Here is an 18057-nt window from a genome sequence, read left to right as displayed (position 1 = left end):
GTGCCGGCGGTGCCGGCGGGCGGAGCGGGCGCGGCCATGGCGCTGAACCTGGCCAAGAACGGGCGGGCGCTGCAGGAGGCCTACGGGAGCGTGGTGGCCGCGGGGAGCCCCACGGACTGGTGAGGGAGGGGCGGCGGGGCCGGGGGTCGGTGAGCGGGGATGGGGGCCGGGGGGGTGGGGATGGGGGATGGGGGAGGATGGGGAGCTGGGGGAGGGGGCGGCTGTAGAGTGTTTGGAGGGATGTGGGTGTTTAGGAGGGATGAGGTTGTTTGGGCGGGAGGGGGGTGTAGGGGGAATCGGAGGGGGTGGGGAGCGGATGGAGAGGTGGAAGTGAAACGGGGATGGGTGGGGGTGGAGGGCCTGGGGAAAAAATCTGCGGCTGGGCCAGTGGCTTGGGGGGACATGGGGTGACAGGGATCAGAGTTTGGGGGTGTTTGAGGGGGGATGTGGGGTGCCCAGAGGGAGCCAGGGGTGTGGGGTGGGTGAGGGTGTATAGGGGTGGTTGGGGGGTTGGGGGTATGAGAGATTCAGGGGGTTGTGGGGGTGTCCGGGGGGAACAGGAAGTCCCCGGGCTGTGGGGTGGGGGTCCCTGTGGGGCTCTGCACTTCAGGAGGTGTCAGGGGTGTGTGATGAGCACTGTGCTGGCTAAAAATCCCATTTCTGCCTTAATTTTAGGGCTCTGTTCACCTATGAAGGCAACAGCAATGACCTGCGAGTGGCCGGCTCTGGAGGTGAGCATGTTGGGGACCACCCCCTGTTTCCGTGGCTCCAGGGCTTTCCTGGGGTCTGGGGGGCTTCTAGGGCCCATCTCACTGTACCTGCCTGAGATGTTGGGGGGGGTTTTAACCCCTGAGGGTGTTTTGGGAGGTGCCCTTGGTGGTGGGAGAAGGGTGGGAACTGTGTTGGGGGGTCTGGTGTGATTTCGAAGTGAGGAACATGGAGCAGAGCCTCACTGGCAGCTCTGCTTCTCGCTTCCTTAAATTTTCCTCCTTTCCAAAGGATCTGAAGTCTATATCCTGGCTGCCCTTTGCATCTCTGAAGTATTTTAGATCCCTGATTTAGGCAGGGCCACCTGGTACTTCAAAGCCACTCACTAAGCCAGGGCTCCCTACTCAATGCTTCTAAAGCCCCTCATGTCGAATTTCCTTCTTCCTGCAATTCTTTTTCTTTTATTTTTTATTTGGCTGCTGATTCCCACCCAAACACTACTGGCTGGGGAGCCGAAGCCTTCGGGAAGCAGCGCGTCCAGGCGGGTTTCCCCGTGCTCAGAATTTGCATCCTCTCCCCAGCTTCTTCCTTAACTTCCAAGTGTTTTTCCTAGCCTGTGGAGCTCTATGGAAGTTTCTGGGATGCTCCGTAGGATCTGGTGGAGCCCATGGAACCAGGGGTTTGGTGCTGGGGAATTTTGTTGAGGAAAACTCTTGTTGAGTCACAAATGAGAGTTCTGGGGAGCTGCAGAAGGTCTGCCCCAAGCTCCTTGCAGATCCCTGCTCTCCCCAGCATTCCCCTCATGTCCTTCCATGCCAGCCCTCACCGATCAGCTTCAGACTTCCAACCTTCAACTTCCCTGCTGGGTTTGGAGCCAAATTTAGAGCCAAATCATAAATATTTAATAGGGAGAAGGAAACGATCCGGGTTATGCTGCAGAGCAGAGTGAGCTGTGTTGGGCTGGGTTGCTCCTGCCAGGGGTGATAAGGACCAGTGGCTCTTTTCCCACTTTTCAGGGCTCAGACAATCCAGCACAGGAGGAATTGTGGTCTGGGGGAATATTTTTGAGATGAGAGTGTGCATTTTTGGTGTTTTTCATCCTTTCATTTTCCTTTATTGGTGTAGTGGGAGCGATGCTGTTCCCTTTCCACTGCCCCTGCCTGAGCCCTGTGTGGGATTTTCCCTCTGGGATTCACTCCCAAGTCCTCAAACCTGCACTGAGACCACTTTAGGTGGGTGTAACAGGGAGGGAGGCAGGCGTTGAGGCAGGAGTTTGCCCGTGAGAACTGCCCTTGGAGTCCATGGTGGACAAGCAGGACCTTACCTCATGTTACTCTTTTGGTTCCTTCTCTACGTCCCATCTGACAAAGCAGGAACAAGGCTCAGCCAGTTCCTCCACTTCTCAGCACCCTTCCCACCGTCACTGAGGTGTTTTGTGCAGAAACCTGTGGGCAAAACTGACAGTTGCCTGCTCTCATTAAAGCTTCTAATTGATTAGAGAGTCTGAGCAGCTCCTTCTGTGTCCTGCCTGCACTCGGTTGCAGATCCATATGGGTTTGTGAGGGTCTGAGGAAGAGGAACTGGGTGATGAAGGCTGCTGGGAATGGGAATGGGTGAGAAGAGGCTGGGGCTTGGCTCCCAAATAATCATGTGGATGACAAATGATCAGGTTATGTGTTTACAGAGTAAACACAGGGGTCTGAGACACTCGTGAGGTACAATGACCCCAAATCTAACAGGGATAATGTCCAGGGAATACGGAGCTGGGAGGCTCCATGGGTTTGGCTGTTCCCAACACACATATGGAATGGGCTGGACTCACCCTGTCTCCTTCCTCCCGGGGCAGATGGGGGCCTGGAGGAGATGGTGGAGGAGCTCAACAGTGGGAAGGTGATGTACGGCTTCTGCCGCGTGAAGGATCCCAACTCTGGGCTGCCCAAATATGTCCTCGTCAACTGGGTGAGTGGGGACAGACCTTGGCTTAACTGGGAGGGAGCTGGAGCCTCTCTGCCATAGAGCCAGGCTAGGAGAGCTGGGATGTCCAGCCTGGAGAAGAGAGGGCTCTGGGGAGACCTCAGAGCCTCTTGCAGTGCCTTTAGGGGCTCCAGGAGAGCTGGAGAGGGACTTGGGCTCAGATCCAGATGCTGCTGCCATGGATGCCCCCCAGATGGGCTCAGGTGAGCTGGTGCCGATGGTGTCTTGTTGCAGACGGGTGAAGGGGTCAATGACGTGCGGAAAGGAGCCTGCGCCAACCACGTCAGCACCGTGGCCAACTTCCTGAAGGTCTGATCCTCCTCGTGTCCTCCCTTTGGGTTGGAGGGACTTATAGACCACCCAGTTCTACTGCCCTGCCATGGTCAGGGACAACTTCCAGTAGACCAGCTTGCCCAAAAAATCCCTCTGGATATTTTCTCCTTCTCACCAGAACCCTTTTCCTTCCCTTGGGAGCTCTGGGAGCACAGACAGGACTCACCAGGGCAAAGTGGTGGGCTTGGGGGCTCCCAGAGTGACCGCCTCACCCCTGCCCTGGTTCCTCCTGCTCAGGGGGCTCACGTCACCATCAATGCCCGGGCAGAGGAGGACGTGGAGCCTGAACTCATCATGGAGAAGGTGGCCAAGGCCTCCGGGGCCAACTACAGCTTCCACAAGGAGAGCGGCAAGTTCCAGGACTTGGGGCCCCAGGCTCCCGTGGTGAGTTGAGTCAGTAAGGGCTTTTGGGTCTCTCTGGGTGGGGGGAGTGTCTGGGACCACTATCATCCCTGGCCATTGACGTGTCTGTGGAATGTTCATCCTGGAGAAGGGAAGGCTCCAGGGAGAACTTAGAGCCCCTTCCAGTGCCTAAAAGGGCTCCAAGAGAGCTGGAAAGGGACTTTGGACCAAGGCACAGAGAGACAGGACAAGGGGGATATGCCTTCCCGCTGCCAGAGGGCAGGTTTGAAGCATGGAATCATGGTTTGGGTTGGGAGGGACCTTAAAGCCCATCCAGTCCCACCCCCTGCCATGGGCAGGGACACCTTCCACTATCCCAGGTTGCTCCAAGCCCTATCCAACCTGGCCTTGGACGCTTCCAGGGATGGGGCAGCAACCTGTGCCAGGGCAAGCAATTCCCCATTTTTGGCAACGTGCATATCACTGGCCTCACCCAGCCCTTCTTTAAATTTTGGGACAAAGCATCAGGTTACAGGAACTTCTAAGAGAAGTCTCAGACAGTGCTGATTTGGGCTGATTTTTGACAGAAAATGCAAAAAAGGTGATTTCTCTGTGTCTTCCTCAGGGCTCTGTGTACCAGAAGACAAACGCGATGTCTGAAATCAAGCGGGTCAATAAGGATAATTTCTGGGCCAAAGCAGAGGTGAGTGAACACATGCCTCAGAGCACAAAGTGTTTGGATTTAGCTGGAGATTATTCTCCATATGCTTATTCCCTGTCTGGGAATTTGGGGAATCCTGCCTGGAATCGGGGACCCAGAGCTCAGGGAAGTGCAGAGCTGCTACCTTGGGGTGCTCAGAGAGGAGGGGCTGAGTCTTGAAGGGGAAGGTGCTCCTTTATCTCATCTGAATTTGGCTCAGGGAGAGAGGGCTGGGATGCAGCCCAGCTCCCAGTGGATGGGATGCACCCTGGCTCTCCTGGCAGACAGCTGGGCTGCATCCCACCTCCCAGCAAACCCCATTTTGGGTGAGGAAACTGGTTCTTGACCTCTCAGAGGGCTGCTCCCTGTTTCCTTCCCCTTCACATTGGGTTTTATGGGGTTAAGCAATAACGTGTGAACCTTCTGGCTGGATAAGCACCCTGGGATTCACCACGAGCCCCAGGATCCACTGTGTGCCCTGGGATGTGCTGTGTGCCCTGGGACCTGCTGTGTGCCCTGGGATGCAGAGGGCCAGGGGGATCCGAGCACTGGCAGCGTGACCCCCACACCCCTGAGCCCAGGAAGCCCAAGGCTCTGTGCCCGTCTCCCCTCAGAAGGATGAGGAGAACCGGCGGCTGGAGGAGAAGAGGAGGGCGGAGGAGGAGCGGCAGCGGCTGGAGCGGGAGCGGCGGGAGCGGGAGCTGCAGGAGGCAGCAGGGCGGGAGCAGATGTTTAAAGCCAGATCCAGTGAAATCGAAGCCCAGAAGTGAGTGGGGTTTTGGGAATGATTCCCGGAGCCTGTCCTGCTCTCTGGGATCTCTGTGGTGCCAGGTGTCCCTGTCACTACCTCTCTGAGCTGCCCCCACTCCAGCAAAGTTCATTCCTTAGGAAATGGTGGATCATGTCCATGTATTCCCCACTGCTGGAATTCCTGCAATCCCAGGAAACCTCCTGTAAGAGAACAGATGTGAGGGAATCTTACTCGAGGTGTGGAGGGAACATCTCCCTGGCTAACCCCCAAGGAGCTTGGCTGCTTGTTCAGCATCATCCCTGAGTCCCCCTGGCCATGGATCCTGCTCCAGGACTACTCCCCTTTTGCTTCCCAAACTCTTCCCTGGCACCCATGGCCCCTATTTTTGGGGTGTCAGAGGTCCAGGGAGCTCCAAGCCCCATGGGGACGACTCCAGGGAAATCTGCCCATCTCCCGTATCAAGATGCTCATGTCCATATCCCCAAGGAAGAGATTTCCGTGGAATGATCCCACTATTTGGAGCAGCTCCTGCCCCTCTCACTGTGATCCTGTCTTCAGGGTGACCTGTAGCACCTTGTCTGGCCCTGAAGTGAAGGGGAGCACTACCAAAGTGAGGGATGGCCTTCATGTGCTATTCCCAGGGACCTGCAGTGGGGTGAGATTTCAAATCCTCAGTTTTAACCCCAGTTTGTCCCCACAGGAGACTCCAGCAGCAACAGGAGGCTGAGAACAGGGACAGGGAGCAGCAGCAATGGGTGAGCTCTGGTTTTGGCCCCAGGCGAGGTTTATCCGTGGTGGAGGGGACAGGGACCTGGGACAGGGCAAGTGGAAATGGCCCCAAGTTGCACAGGGGAGGTTTAAGTTGCATATTGGGAAAATTCTTTCATGAAAAGGGTTGTCCAGCTCTGGCACAGGCTGCCCAGGGCAGTGCTGGAGTCCCCATTCCTGGGGGGATTTAACAGGATATGGCACTTGGGGACACAGGTCAGTGGTGGCCTTGGCTGTGCTGGGGAGCAGTTGGACTTGATGCTCTCAGTGGGTTTTTCCAACCTAAATCATTCCACGATTCCATAATACCAAGTCCCTGTCGTCAGCCCAGAATTCCTGTTGTCTCCCTCCCAGATCCAGGGTTTCCTCCTCATTCACCCTCCATCGCTGTTCCTTGGGTCCGGAGGGGGCTGAAGGGGGCAGAAGGGACCCGAGGGGGCAGGATGGTTCTGGAAGGAATTGGATGGGGGCAGGAGGGGGCAGGAAGGCTGGCCAGGGCTGGCAGGGGTGGCTCAGCACCCGATGCTCTCTGTGCTGCAGAAGGAGCAGGCCGAGGAGTTCGAGGCGCGACAGTGGAAGGGCTTCAAGAGAAGCGAGTCAGTGGAGAAAGCCCAGGTGGGGAGCTGGGACCCTGAGTCCCTGGGGAGAGGGGGGCTCTGCCCCTGCTGTGCTGCTCGGGGCCTGACCGGGCCGTGTGCCCTCCCCGGCAGGAGGCTGCCACGCTGATCGCGCAGAGAGCCGTCAACCCCCGCGACATCTTCAAGCAAAGGGAGAAAGCAGGGCCAGGGGACACGGGGATGCCAGCACAGCCAGGTACGGCCTGGGGACATGGGGAGGGTGCTGGGGGCTGGTTCCAGTCCCGCCCTGGGTCTCTCTGCACATGGAGGGGTCCCAGTGGGGCAGTGATATCGTGAGGCCACAGTTTGAGCTGACAACAGGCAGCTCTCATCACAGTGATGTTCTCTGCTGTGTCCCACACCTGGCTCCTGCCATTTTCCAGGGTTCGGCTCTCGCCAAGTTTTAATGACAAAGACGGAAGATTTCCATACTCTGATTCACCTTCTGAGCCTTAAAGTTGTTTTGTTTTTTTTTTTAGTTAAAGTTCAAGATATTAACACCAGGAAAACACCACTATTGCAATCTCTCCTGACTGCATGAAATTTCACCCAAATTTTTGCACTGCCCCAGCCAAGCAGAATCTTGTGCTGTTAGAAGAACCTGATCCGATCTCTCAGATAGAAATCAGGAAGTTTGCAGACCAGAGCTGAGAGTAGCTGAGGAAATAGCTGTGACGAGTGCATGACGCCCCTGGGTGACTGCCTCTGCCACTGCTGCCGCCGCCGCCTCCACCTCCTCTTCCTCTTCCTCTTCGTCCTCCTCAGCCCAGCCCCCTCCAAAGCACCTTAAATTGATTCAGAATAATCACTTTCACTTGGTGATAGGAGCATTAATTCCTACTTCCTTGGGCAGGCAAGCCATGGTGGGAGAGGAGGGAATGCCATGTGCTGGGAAAATGTCTTTTTTGGTGGTTAGACATCATGGGGAGAGACTGACTTTGAGGTATTTCATTAGGATTTGATGGTTTTCATGGAGGAAAGGGAGATAAATGCCCTGGGATTGATCAGACCCAGAAGTAAGGGTAGGCGGGAGTCTTGGTGCTGGTAGGGTTTGTCTGGGAATTCTCTTCAGCTTTTGTTTGGTTTGGAGGTGGAGATGAGGAGATACCAGCTCAGTTACCTCCTGTCACAGGAAATGCACTGGCAGAAACCAGTTTGCACCATCCCTTCCCAGTTTGATGTCTGTGGACTGTGTCTGAGTTCAGGGTGCTCCAAGAGTCACCATGGAGAGCTGGAGGCAGGGTCCTCCAGCTCTTCCTCCTCTGCAAAAATCCTTTTTTTTTTAGTTTTCCCTTGGCTGCTGATGTAACCAGTTGCCAAACTTGTTTTCCACAGCCAGGATTAGAGCTGGAAAATCCTGCTTGGGAGGGTGACCTCGCAGTACCTGTGGGTGCGCAGTCAGGCTGGGAGCCCCCTTGCCTGACCGGCTCCTGCAGCCCCTTGAACTCCTTTTCCAGGGAAGCTCCGCAGCCCATTCCTGCAGAAGGAGGTGAACTCGGTGCCCAGCCCTGCCTCCCCCAGCCGGGATGTTTGGGGGTCCCCCCCGGCCTCCCCAGTACCTGCAGCAGGTATGTGCTTCGCTCCCTCCACTCCCCGAAGCTTTCTCCTCGTCTTTCCAACTAGATCTCACAAAATTGGGCATTTTGAGGCCGGGCTTGGAGATCCCATTTGGTTTTCCCATTCCGTGGGCTAGGGACCCTGGGCTTTGTCTCCAGCCAGGGCTGAGTGTGATGCTGGGGATGAGGATGGTTCCTGCTTGTCTTCACCTGAAGGCTCAGTGCATGGGGGATGAGGATATCTCCTGCTGGAATTCAGGCTGGAATTCAGGCTGGAATTCGGCTCCATGCACCCCCAGCCTTCCTCCAGACCGGCCACAGGGGCTTTGACAGTCACACTTGCACTTTTCCACCATTTCCAAAATGCCCCAAGACCCAGCTGAGGTGGCTCCACCCCTGTGCAGGGGTTTCCTGCACAGGGGTGCAGGACATGTTAGATATGCAGGGACATGGTGGGAGCCAGGGATGAGGTGGGGTTTAGGGACAACAAAGTAGGGACCAGGGATGAACTGGGGGCCAGAGATGAGGTGAGGGCCAGGGACAAACTGTGGACCAGGGATGTACTGGGGCTGGGGTCCAGCTCTGATGTCCCCAGGCTGCTGTCACCACTAGATGTTGCTCTTGGCCAGGACCTCCGCTCCAGCCCTTTCCCTCCAAGGGAATTTTTTCATCTTGAGCGAGTTTATCCCTTCCCTATCTTTATCCCTTCCCTATCAGAGATAGGTCTCTCCTTTGTCCTTTTTGTTGCTCCCTAAACCCCTGCCTCCTCCATCCCATGGTCTGTGCGTGCTCCATCCCTCAGCTGGACAGGAGACTGGGGGACACCCAGCTCATCTCAGGAATGTGGTGTCACTCCAGCCTGGGCAGGAGCCCACGAGGGGACAGGGCATGGTTTTGGTGACAGATCCCTTGTTTCTCCTCAGGACGAGACTCTGGATACAATTCTGGTGTCCCAGGGTCCCACATGGAAGAGAATCTGTATGAGGAGCCTCCGGAGCCCTCGGCCATCTATGAGGAGCCGCCCCAGGTGAGTTTGGACGGAGGGGACCCTGTCGGGGCCAGATCTGTGTGGGAGAGAGTGCGCTTGTCCCATCCTTAGGATGGAACACTTTTCTGGGGTAAAATTGTAGGAAACGGAGAAACCCCAGAGCTCAGGTGTATTCAGGATGCACCCATGTGGCAAAGGGGTGTGGCTGTGTCCCTTCCCAGTGCTCCCAGTGGGAGACATTGGTACTGAGTTGTCCCTGGCACCCATCCTGCACCCCAGGGCTGCTCTGGCTGTTGTCACATCCCAGAACCAGTGCCACATCCCAGAACCAGTGAGGGGAGAGGATCCAAAGCCCTTTCTCCTCCTTCTCCTGCTTCTCTGCCCATCTGAACCCAGTGGAGTTGGCAATCCCAGCTATCCCTGGTGCACTCCAGGATTCTCCAGGGGCTAATCGCGGGGTTGTGCTGTGCTGCCGTGTTGCCCTTAGAGATGTGGGGCCCCTTTGCTTTCTTCTCTGCTCACCAAACCATCAGCATTCCAAACATTTTCTCATTCTGGAATTTGTCTGGAAGCGTCCAACAGGTTCCAAAGGATTTCCAGGGGAGGTGGGCTCAATGATCCCCTCAGCCTTTCCTGAGGGAAGCAAACCACAGCCAGCTCAGGTTCTGGCAGAAATGTTTCAGAAGCTGGAGCTTATCTGTTGGGGGATGAGCTCTGTCTGCAGCAGGGATCCCAAGGGATCAGAGGGGTTGTCTGCCACTGGTCTCCGGTGTTTCTGTTGGGATGAGATCCCAAGGGACAGGGATGGGTGTTGAGCTAGATGGAGACGTGGCCACCTCGGCTCTTTGGCTAAGAGCTGGTTTGCTTCTGTGTCTCCTGGATGCTGTGGCAGACCCACGGCACAACTTCCCTGGAGCCCATGTTTTATTCCAGAGGGCACCTGGGACTTCCAGCACGCAGGTCTCCAAGCCTCAGGGGGCTGATGGACATTTCTGGCGTTGGACATAGTTGTTTTCCCTCCCACTGTTGTCCTAGTAATTCTTGTTCTCCTCTTCTTCCCGAAGGAACAAGTTGACGATGCCAAATATGACTACAGGGTGGAGTACCAGGAGCCCCCGGACCTGGCAGGGAAGGGGCTCTGTGCCCGGGCACTCTATGACTACCAGGCTGGTGAGACCCACAGAGCCATTCCCCTTGTCCTGTCCCTCCAAAGTCCCTCTCCACTTCTCTTGGAGCCTCTTTAGGCACTGGAAGGCGCTCCAAGGTCTCCCTGGAGCTTCTCCAGGCTGGACATTCCCAGCTCTCCCAGCTTGTCTCCAGAGCAGAGGGGCTCCAACCCCTGGAGCACCTCCATGGCCTTCTCTGGACTTGTTCAGCAGCTCCACATCCCTCTTGCCTTGGGAACCCCAGAGCTGGGGTAGTTCAGCTGGTCTGACCCCCCTCCCCTCTCTCTGTCCCAATCCAGCTGATGACACCGAGATCTCCTTTGATCCTGAGAACATCATCACCAACATCGAGATGATCGATGAGGGCTGGTGGCGCGGCTATGGCCCCGACGGCCACTTTGGCATGTTCCCCGCCAACTACGTGGAACTGATAGAGTAGGGGGACTGGTGGGGGGCCTGATGGGGGGCTCCAGACCCTTGGGACTGCTCCAGACCCCCGAGACCACTCCGCTCCTGCCTGATTCTTCCAAACGACACGTGGCTTTTTCTTCTTCTCTATTTCTTTCTCTCTCTCAGTGAAGTGCCATTCCCCAGTCCCTTGGCAGTGGGGCCCCCCCCAGGCACTGCCCCCCATCCCCCATAACTGCCCTTGGGTGGGTGAAGGAAGGGTCCCATCCCACCCTGAGCCCACAGCGCTGGTCTCCCCCTCCTCCCTCGGCTTTGGAGTGGGAAGGAGGGCATGACAAATCCCTCAGAGGAATTTTCAGGGAACAAATTACCTCCCCCTGTGCTCCCTCCCTCCCACCCTGTGACCTTGGACCTGCCGCAGCCACACTGGAGAAGCCACTTTCCCAATTTTATTTCATTGGAAAAGCTCATCAGAATAATTTTGGAATCCTACAGGGTCTGACATGACCAAGAGAGGTGAATCCTGGCTCTGTTCCCCACCACCCCGAGCACACTGAGCTCACCATGTGGGATCCTGTGTTTTCCTCCTTGCTCTCCCCACTGTTCCCTCGCCCCAAATGTGCTCCGGGGATTTAAATTGGGAGTGAATAACCTTCCCTGCAGTGCAGATCCAGCCCGGCCAAGTGCGTGGGACCCCCCTCCCCACCCCAAACTCACTGTGAACAAGGAAAAGCCCAGCCCAGCCCCTCCTCCACACGGAGCTTCCTGCCTTGGTGTCCCTTTAGGAACAGAAGGAGAGAACAGAGTTGGGGTGCTGGGGGTCTCAGCTTGCCCACCCCTCCTGTGGGTGTGGGGGACATGGTGTCCTCTTCAAATCCCTCCCCTGAGCTCCTTTTTCTCCTTGCTCCCCCTGGGCCCTCCCCAGCTACAATAAAAGGGCTTTTCTTTGGTGATGGATGTGGCAGGATCCAGGTGGGAATGGGAGAAGAAAGCCAGGGGTTTGGTGTCCGTAATGCCAGACATGTTATCACACCAGGCTGTTGTGAGCAGGGGCCAAGGGAGGGGTAACTGGGCACATAATTAGTCTCAACACTAATTATCTGGGTCTAATGAGGGAGGAAGCAGCCTGCAGTGGTTGGGGCCCTGGGGTCTGGGTGGCCCCAGGGTGGAGAGGGGCTTTGGGAGTGTGGTTGGTGGCACTGGTGGTTTGACAACACTGGGGATATTGGGGGTGCAGGGACAGCGAGGGTGTGGACATGGAGGTACAGTGGAGATTGAAGACATGAGGGATTTGGGGACATGGGGGACCCATGGTGGCAGCCAGATGGGTGCCACGGGCCATGTCCCACCTTTCCCAGGGGACATGGGCATCACCCATGGGGCAGAGAACTGGTGCCCTGGTGACAGGTGGCCCTGCAGTGTGCCATGTGGCACCATGTCTCCAGGATGCTGGAGACACTTCATCCCCTGCACTGCCATTGCCCTGTCCTGTCTGAGTCCCCGCATGTCTCCCCATCCCCGGGGCTGGTACCACACCCATCAGGACATGGCACTGTCCCTTTATTCACCAGGACCTGGGCGCAGGGGCAGACGTGTGGGCACAGGCAGCATGGGCACGGGGTGGGCACAGTGTGGCACAGGCACAGCAAGAAGGCAGCGAGGGCATGCAGGTGGCAGAGCTGTCACTGCAGCGTGGGGGGGAGCTGTGTTGTGGGCATGACATGGGTTTGGGTGGTGTAGGGATGGGGATGGAGATAAGCATGGGGTGGGCAAAGGAATTGGGGTGATGGGATGGCACAGGGGCAGGGATGACATGGGTTTGGGCATGGTGAGGAGACTGGGATGGCATGGGGATGGGCTTGTCACAAAAAGGACATGGCATGGGCATGGCACAGGGCAGGCATGGGAATGGGGAAGGAAGTGCCATGGACATGAGAAGGGCAAAGGGATGGACAGGGATGATGTGGGCATGGAGTGGACAAAGGGACGGGGATGACAGGGCATTGTCATGCACAGGGCAGGCGTGACAGGCTTGGGGATGGGGTGGACATGGGCATGGTACAAGGATGTGAATGACTGGCATGGAGATGAAGATGGCAGGGGCTTGGGGATGGTGTGGGCATGGGAATGGCACAGGGATAGGGATGATGTGGGCTTGGGGATGGCATGGAGATGGGCCTGGCATGGGCACAGTGTGGCCAAAGGCACAGGGATATCACAGCAGTAGAGATGGCATGGGCTTGGTATGGGATATCAGGGCTGTGATGCACAAGGATGTGAATGCCAACAGCATGGGGATGGGATGGGCACAGGGACAGGGATGGCATGGTGACAGGGACAGCTGGACAGAGCGCAGGCAATGCTGGGAGCTGGCACAACTGGCAGAAGCCTGGTCACACCCTGGGCCAGGCACTGCCCCATGGGCACCTGCTGCTCATTTCCAGCTGGCGAAGAACTGCTTGAAGAAGGGCGTCTCGCGGCCCTGAGGCAGGATTTCTACCTGTCGGGACAGGGACAGGGAGGGGACAGGGATTGGGATGGGGTGATGCCTCTCATGCCAGCCCCTGGGCACCCCTCACCCCCTGCACCCACCTGTGTCTGGGGCGGGTGGCCCATGCGGGCGATCACCTCCTCGGCCACCCTTAGAGCCGCCTGGCGCTCCTGCTCGTTGGCCTTGCGCCCTGCAGAGGTGGATGTCAGACCCGCTCTGGGGACAGTCCCTGTCGCCATGTCACCCTGTGTCCCCATCCCTGGGCACCTTTCCAGACGAAGACCATCCCGCCAGCACCGTTGTCCAGCACAAAGCAGTCGTCAGGGCAGAGCAGGCTCTGGCTGAAAGGGCTGCTGGTGGCCACCTGGGTCAGGTCCATGCGCCCTGTCGCGTCCGACACCTGCCCATGGAGGGGACATCACTTGGGGTCACCAGGGGCCTTTCCATCTCGGTGTCTTCTCCCTCCTACCCAACCACTTGGGCCTTCTCCATCCCCACCTCCTCCACAGGGCCCCCGTGGTGTCCCCTGGCCATGCCCAGCCCCATGCGTCCCCTGGGGCCATTGCAGTGTCCCCTGCCCATGCTCAGCTCTGTGTGGCTTTCCTAAGGGTCACCAGAGTGTCCCTGAGCCATGCCCAACCTTATGTGTTCCTGGGGGCCATCATAGTGTCCCCTGGCTGCGCCCAGCCTCATGTACCTCCTGGGGCCACCATGGAGTCCCCTGGCTGTGCCTAGCCCCATGTGTTCCCTGGGGTCACCATAGTGTCCCCCCATGTTGCCCAGCACTGTTCCCTGGCCATGCCAACCCTGGAATCACTGTGGGGCCCCTCACCATCTCCACCCCTGTGCCCACCATGGTGACACTTAGGCATGCCCAGCCCCAGTGCCATCATGGTGTCCTGCCGTGTCCTTGCCTTGTAGAGGACGGCTGCCTCTGTGTTTCTCTGGTCAGCCACCACATCCTCCTCAGGGCTGCCCTCCTGCAAGGGGGGCTTGGGGCCCAGCACCTGCCAGGGGATGAGATGGGGGGTCACAGAGACAGCCCAGGGACACCCAGGTCCCCCTCTCTGCCCAATGGGGGCATACCTGGACCATCTCAGGTGGCTCCTCACCGTCAGCCACAATCTCCAGGCGTGCTTTGCCACCCCGCTCGCTGTCCCGGATGGCAGCGGCCAGCTCCTGAGCCCTGCTGCGCTCCAGGACATTGCTCCGGGCCCCATACCAGATGAAGAGGGTCTGGGGGCAGGGAGTGGGACAGTGGTGATGGAACTGCCCCATGATGGCTCTCAACCCACCTTGCCCAGGCTGGGGATGGAGCAGCCACTGGGGTTGAAGCTGGTCCAGGAAGATGCCATGATGGAAGAGGGATGGACACCCCAACCATCCAGCATCCCTGTGGATAGGGAAATGCCCCAGTGGCACTGGAAGGACAGACAGACACCCCAAGAGGAGGACAAGCAGCCTGTCCTATGGAGGGACAGGTGCCCCAACAAAGAGGGACATGCCACTGAGCTGATGGACACCCCAGAGGACAGAGGAGCACACAGGACGTGGCACTTTGCCTCACACCTGGTGAGAAGGGTCTGGGGACCAGGGATGGCAACAGCAGGGACAGGGAGTGGACAGTGGGGACAGGTGCCCTCCACCCACCTGTCCCAGGTCGAGGAGGAAGCAGTCGCCAGTGTTGAAGCTGGCCCAGGATGGGTCCCGCTGGCTTGCTCGGATCTTCCTCTTGCCCTTCACCTGGTACAGTTTGGGTTCGGGGCCAGGGCCGGGGCAGGCACGGTTAAATGCCGAGGCCACGCCGCCCTCCTGCCGGTACAGGGGAGGGGCTCAGCACCAAATGGGGTGACAGCCACCCAGCACGGATACGGAGCAGCCGGGGTGCTGAGCCCTCGGTGGGGTGCCCAGCACCCAGTGGGAGTGATGAGTGTTTGGTGGGGGTGCCCAACATCCAACAGGGGTGTTGGCAACAACTGGACCTGAACACCCAACAGGGATGCTGAGCACCTTCTGGGGGTGCCCAGCACCCCAGGGGGGTTCATAATGCTCAGCGAGGATGAAGCAGAGTGCTGAGGGTGACACCGGGCACCCATCTCGGGTGCTGGGAGCCTGGTCAGAATGCTGAGTACTGGGAGCACCCCAAGCACCCCTGGGGACCCCCATACCTGGTAGGTGAGGCCGCGGGGAAAGTAGTCCATGAAGAGGTCGGACTCGTTGCCTTGTACCTCGCGGTGGGTGACGGGGCGCTCGCCCAGCAGCGAGCTCAGCTGGGTGGAGAGGAGGGCGCAGGCACCCCGCTCGTCCTGCGAGGAGTCCCGGCCTGCGGGAGCCAGGTGAGCACCCGACCCCGCCTGCCCCCGGGCCATCACCCAACCCCTCCATCCCCCCCCCTCCGCTCACCCATCCACAGGTGGAGGTGGGACTGCTCCTCCGGCCCGTTGTGCAACACCAGGTACGCGTCCCCCGAGAAGAAAACGCCCAGGGTGGCCTCGGGGACCTCCACTGGCCGCAGCTGCTCCACCCTCCAGACATGCAGCCCCGGACGGGTGGCACCGGGGCCAAAGGGGGAACCACTGTGGGGCAGTGGGCGGGGTCAGATGGGAGCAATCGGGGAGGTGGGGAGAATGGGGAGGAGGTACCTTTTGGGGAGTGCGGTGTACATGGCCTTGGGGCGGTGGGCACAGATGGATGGGTGGACCTGTGGGTGGATGAACGGATGAACGGATGCACAAATAGACAGATGGACCTGTGGACGGAGGGACACCGGTTGCAAAGGATGGAGAGCGAGGAAGGAGGTCAAGGACACACCAAGAGACAGATTAATACCCAGAAGGACAGACGGATGCCCCAACAGACACCCAGAAGGACAAGTGGACACCCCGACAGACAGACATGCCAACAGACATCCAGAAAGGCAACTGGTGCCCAGATGGACACCCAGAAGGACAGAGGGACACCTCAATGCACACATGGACACCACATGAGGTAGATGGACGCCCCAATGGACACACAGACATCCAGAGGCTGGACAGACACCCCTACGTACCCATGGAGGCCCCTATGGGTAGGGGGAGACACCCATGGACAGACAAACAACCCAATAAATGGACACCCATGAAAACGGACAGGCACCCCAACAGCCAGAGGTGTCCTGATGTACAGCCAGACACCTGGAAGGACAGACGGACCCCACGGGGGTGGGATGCCCCCGGGACAGAGACCCGCGAGGAGTACATCCCATGACGGACAGACGGACAACCCGACAGCGCCCCCCCCGAGGGATAGACGGACAGACCCCCGATGGACGAACGGACCCCTGAGAGATGCCCCGACAGCGCCCGGCTCCGTCCGAGGCTACGACCGAGCAGGACCGACGGCCGCCCCAACACCCGGAAGGCGCCGGGAGTGACTCAGGCGCAGGAAAGGGTGGGACGAGGGTGGGGAGTGAGGGTGGGGAGTGAGGGAGGGGAGGGGGGGAGCGCCAGGGCTGGCCCTCCCCGGGGGGGAAATGTGGCCTCGGGTGTGGCCCCTCGCATTGCGGGGGGGCACTGAGCCCTGGGGGCCCTGAGCCCTGGGACCCCCACCCTCCTGGGGTCTCCTTCTTCATGGGACACCGTTCCTGCCTCCACATTTTCATGGGACCCTCCCCCCCCGCCACTGGGATCCCTCTTTGCACTGCTGGACCGCGCCACCATTCTGCGGACCCTCCTGAGGAACCCCCTGCTCCTGAAGCCCTCCTCAGTGCTGCTGGACCACCACACTCTCAGGGGACCCACCACCCCATCCTCCTGGACCCACTCTGGGATCCCCATCCCGCTGGGACCCTCATGGGACCCCTCCACCCTGATGACACCCTACCCCACCCTACTGGGACCTCCCTTTTCCAGGACCACCCACCTCTCCCAGGACCCCCACCCCACCAGTGCCACCTACGAGCCATTCCCCCTGCCCCCGTGCCAGGGGATGGGGCAGCTCTGGGGATCCACGGGGGTGGAATCTGTACTGGGAAGTGGGGACTTCACGGGGTGTGAAGACTGTACTGGGAGCTGTGGTGGGTGGGCTGTATGGGGGTGGGACTGGGGGAAGTATACTGGGAGCTGTTACTGGTGGGGGGATTTGTACTGGGAATGGGAGGGCTGTACTGGGGGAAGACTGTAGTGGGGGGAGGGAGGGGTATGGTACTCGGGGCTGTACTGGGGGAGCCGTAACAGGCTGGGGAGGCTGGAGTGGGAGTGGGAGTGGAACTGGTTCGGGGGGCATTCCTGGGGCTGCATGAAGTAGAGTAGGGGCTGCAGCAGAGGCTCACTGGGCTGCACTGGGAGGCACTGGGAGGTGCAGGTGGGGCCCCCCCAGCTCCTGGCAGGCCCCAGCATTGCTGGACAGTGAGTCATGGCTGGGGGGGCCACGCGTGTGACGAGGGGGGATCACACATGTGACGATGGCGGGCGGCCTGAGCTGCCACGTGGCCCTGCCGCCACCGCGGCCCAGGGAGCCTGCAGGGCCCGGGTGGGTGGGGGGCACCCAGTGCACCCCCCAGCATCATCCCCTGCACCCCCCAGCACCCCAGTGGGCACCCTGGGGGTGCACACCCCAGCCTGAACCTCAACCCTGCGAGCAGGGGGGCTCGGGGGGATCACATACGTGTAATGCGTGTGCAGTGCAGAACGTGTGAGCTGCATCCCCTGTGGGTGCTTCCTGCGTGTGCAGGGAGCCCAAGGCACCGCCACACGCGTGCGGGATCTCCTGTGCAGTGTGTGTTCCGTGTGGGCGTTCTGTGTGCATGTGCTGGGCATGTTCCATGTGCTGTGCATGTCCCACATTCGGTGTCCCAACACGTGCAGCGTGTCCCTGGGCTGCTCCGGGCCATGGGGACACTGCGCCTCCAGTGTCGCGGGGGCAGTGGGTGTGTGCCCGGTCCCCGTGCAGGCGCAGCGCTGCTGCGTGGGACCCTGTGCCTGCGTGTGCAGCACCCGCTGGGGTACAGGGGATACTGGGGGTACAAGGGATACCGGGGGGTACAAGGGGGTACAGGGGTGCCGGGGTTCGGGGGGACAGGCGTGTGCCGTGTGCCCGCCCGTGCTGGCAGCGCGGTGTCGGTGCCGCGGGCGCAGCGCCCGGGCCGGTGCCAGCCCTGCCCGTACCCGGCACGTGGGGCCACGGCGCGTGGGGCTGGCGTGGTGGCACAGGGCCGGTGCCAGTGTCGTGCTGGTCCCCACACCGTGCGAGCGCTGATGCAGTGCCAGCCCCTGCAA

At 59.4% G+C, this 18057-nt stretch overlaps 2 protein-coding genes across 4 annotated transcripts; one reads left to right on the top strand and one right to left on the bottom strand.

Annotated features, from left to right (window-relative positions):
- On the top strand, positions 1-11264 carry DBNL (drebrin like). The gene is made up of 14 exons (XM_069035427.1): positions 1-119; positions 676-731; positions 2555-2667; positions 2917-2991; positions 3253-3399; positions 3983-4060; positions 4672-4823; positions 5509-5563; positions 6117-6191; positions 6287-6389; positions 7651-7761; positions 8673-8776; positions 9802-9907; positions 10203-11264. The coding sequence occupies exons 1-14, from the start codon at positions 37-39 to the stop codon at positions 10340-10342; spliced, it is 1398 nt and encodes a 465-aa protein (XP_068891528.1). The 5' UTR covers positions 1-36; the 3' UTR covers positions 10343-11264.
- Positions 11265-11854: 590 nt separating this feature from the next.
- CAPG (capping actin protein, gelsolin like) lies at positions 11855-16193 on the bottom strand. Of its 3 annotated transcripts, none has more exons than XM_069035428.1 (10): positions 16120-16193; positions 15445-15551; positions 15206-15378; positions 14971-15125; positions 14453-14614; positions 13889-14038; positions 13717-13809; positions 13070-13202; positions 12904-12992; positions 11855-12811 (listed from the first exon to the last, which is right to left on the bottom strand). In XM_069035428.1, the coding sequence occupies exons 2-10, from the start codon at positions 15465-15467 to the stop codon at positions 12746-12748; spliced, it is 1044 nt and encodes a 347-aa protein (XP_068891529.1). In that variant the 5' UTR covers positions 15468-15551; positions 16120-16193; the 3' UTR covers positions 11855-12745. The 3 variants fall into 3 exon arrangements, with proteins under 3 accessions (XP_068891529.1, XP_068891531.1, XP_068891530.1); XM_069035430.1 differs by having other exon boundaries at positions 15445-15503; positions 16120-16183; XM_069035429.1 differs by having other exon boundaries at positions 16101-16122.
- Between the last annotated feature and the right edge of the window lie 1864 nt (positions 16194-18057).

This window comes from Aphelocoma coerulescens, chromosome 22 (assembly GCF_041296385.1).
Source record: "Aphelocoma coerulescens isolate FSJ_1873_10779 chromosome 22, UR_Acoe_1.0, whole genome shotgun sequence".
In the NCBI taxonomy this organism is placed as follows: Eukaryota; Metazoa; Chordata; class Aves; order Passeriformes; family Corvidae; genus Aphelocoma; species Aphelocoma coerulescens.
Note: the sequence above shows the minus strand (reverse complement) of the source record. Positions and strands in the feature narration are given on the sequence as shown.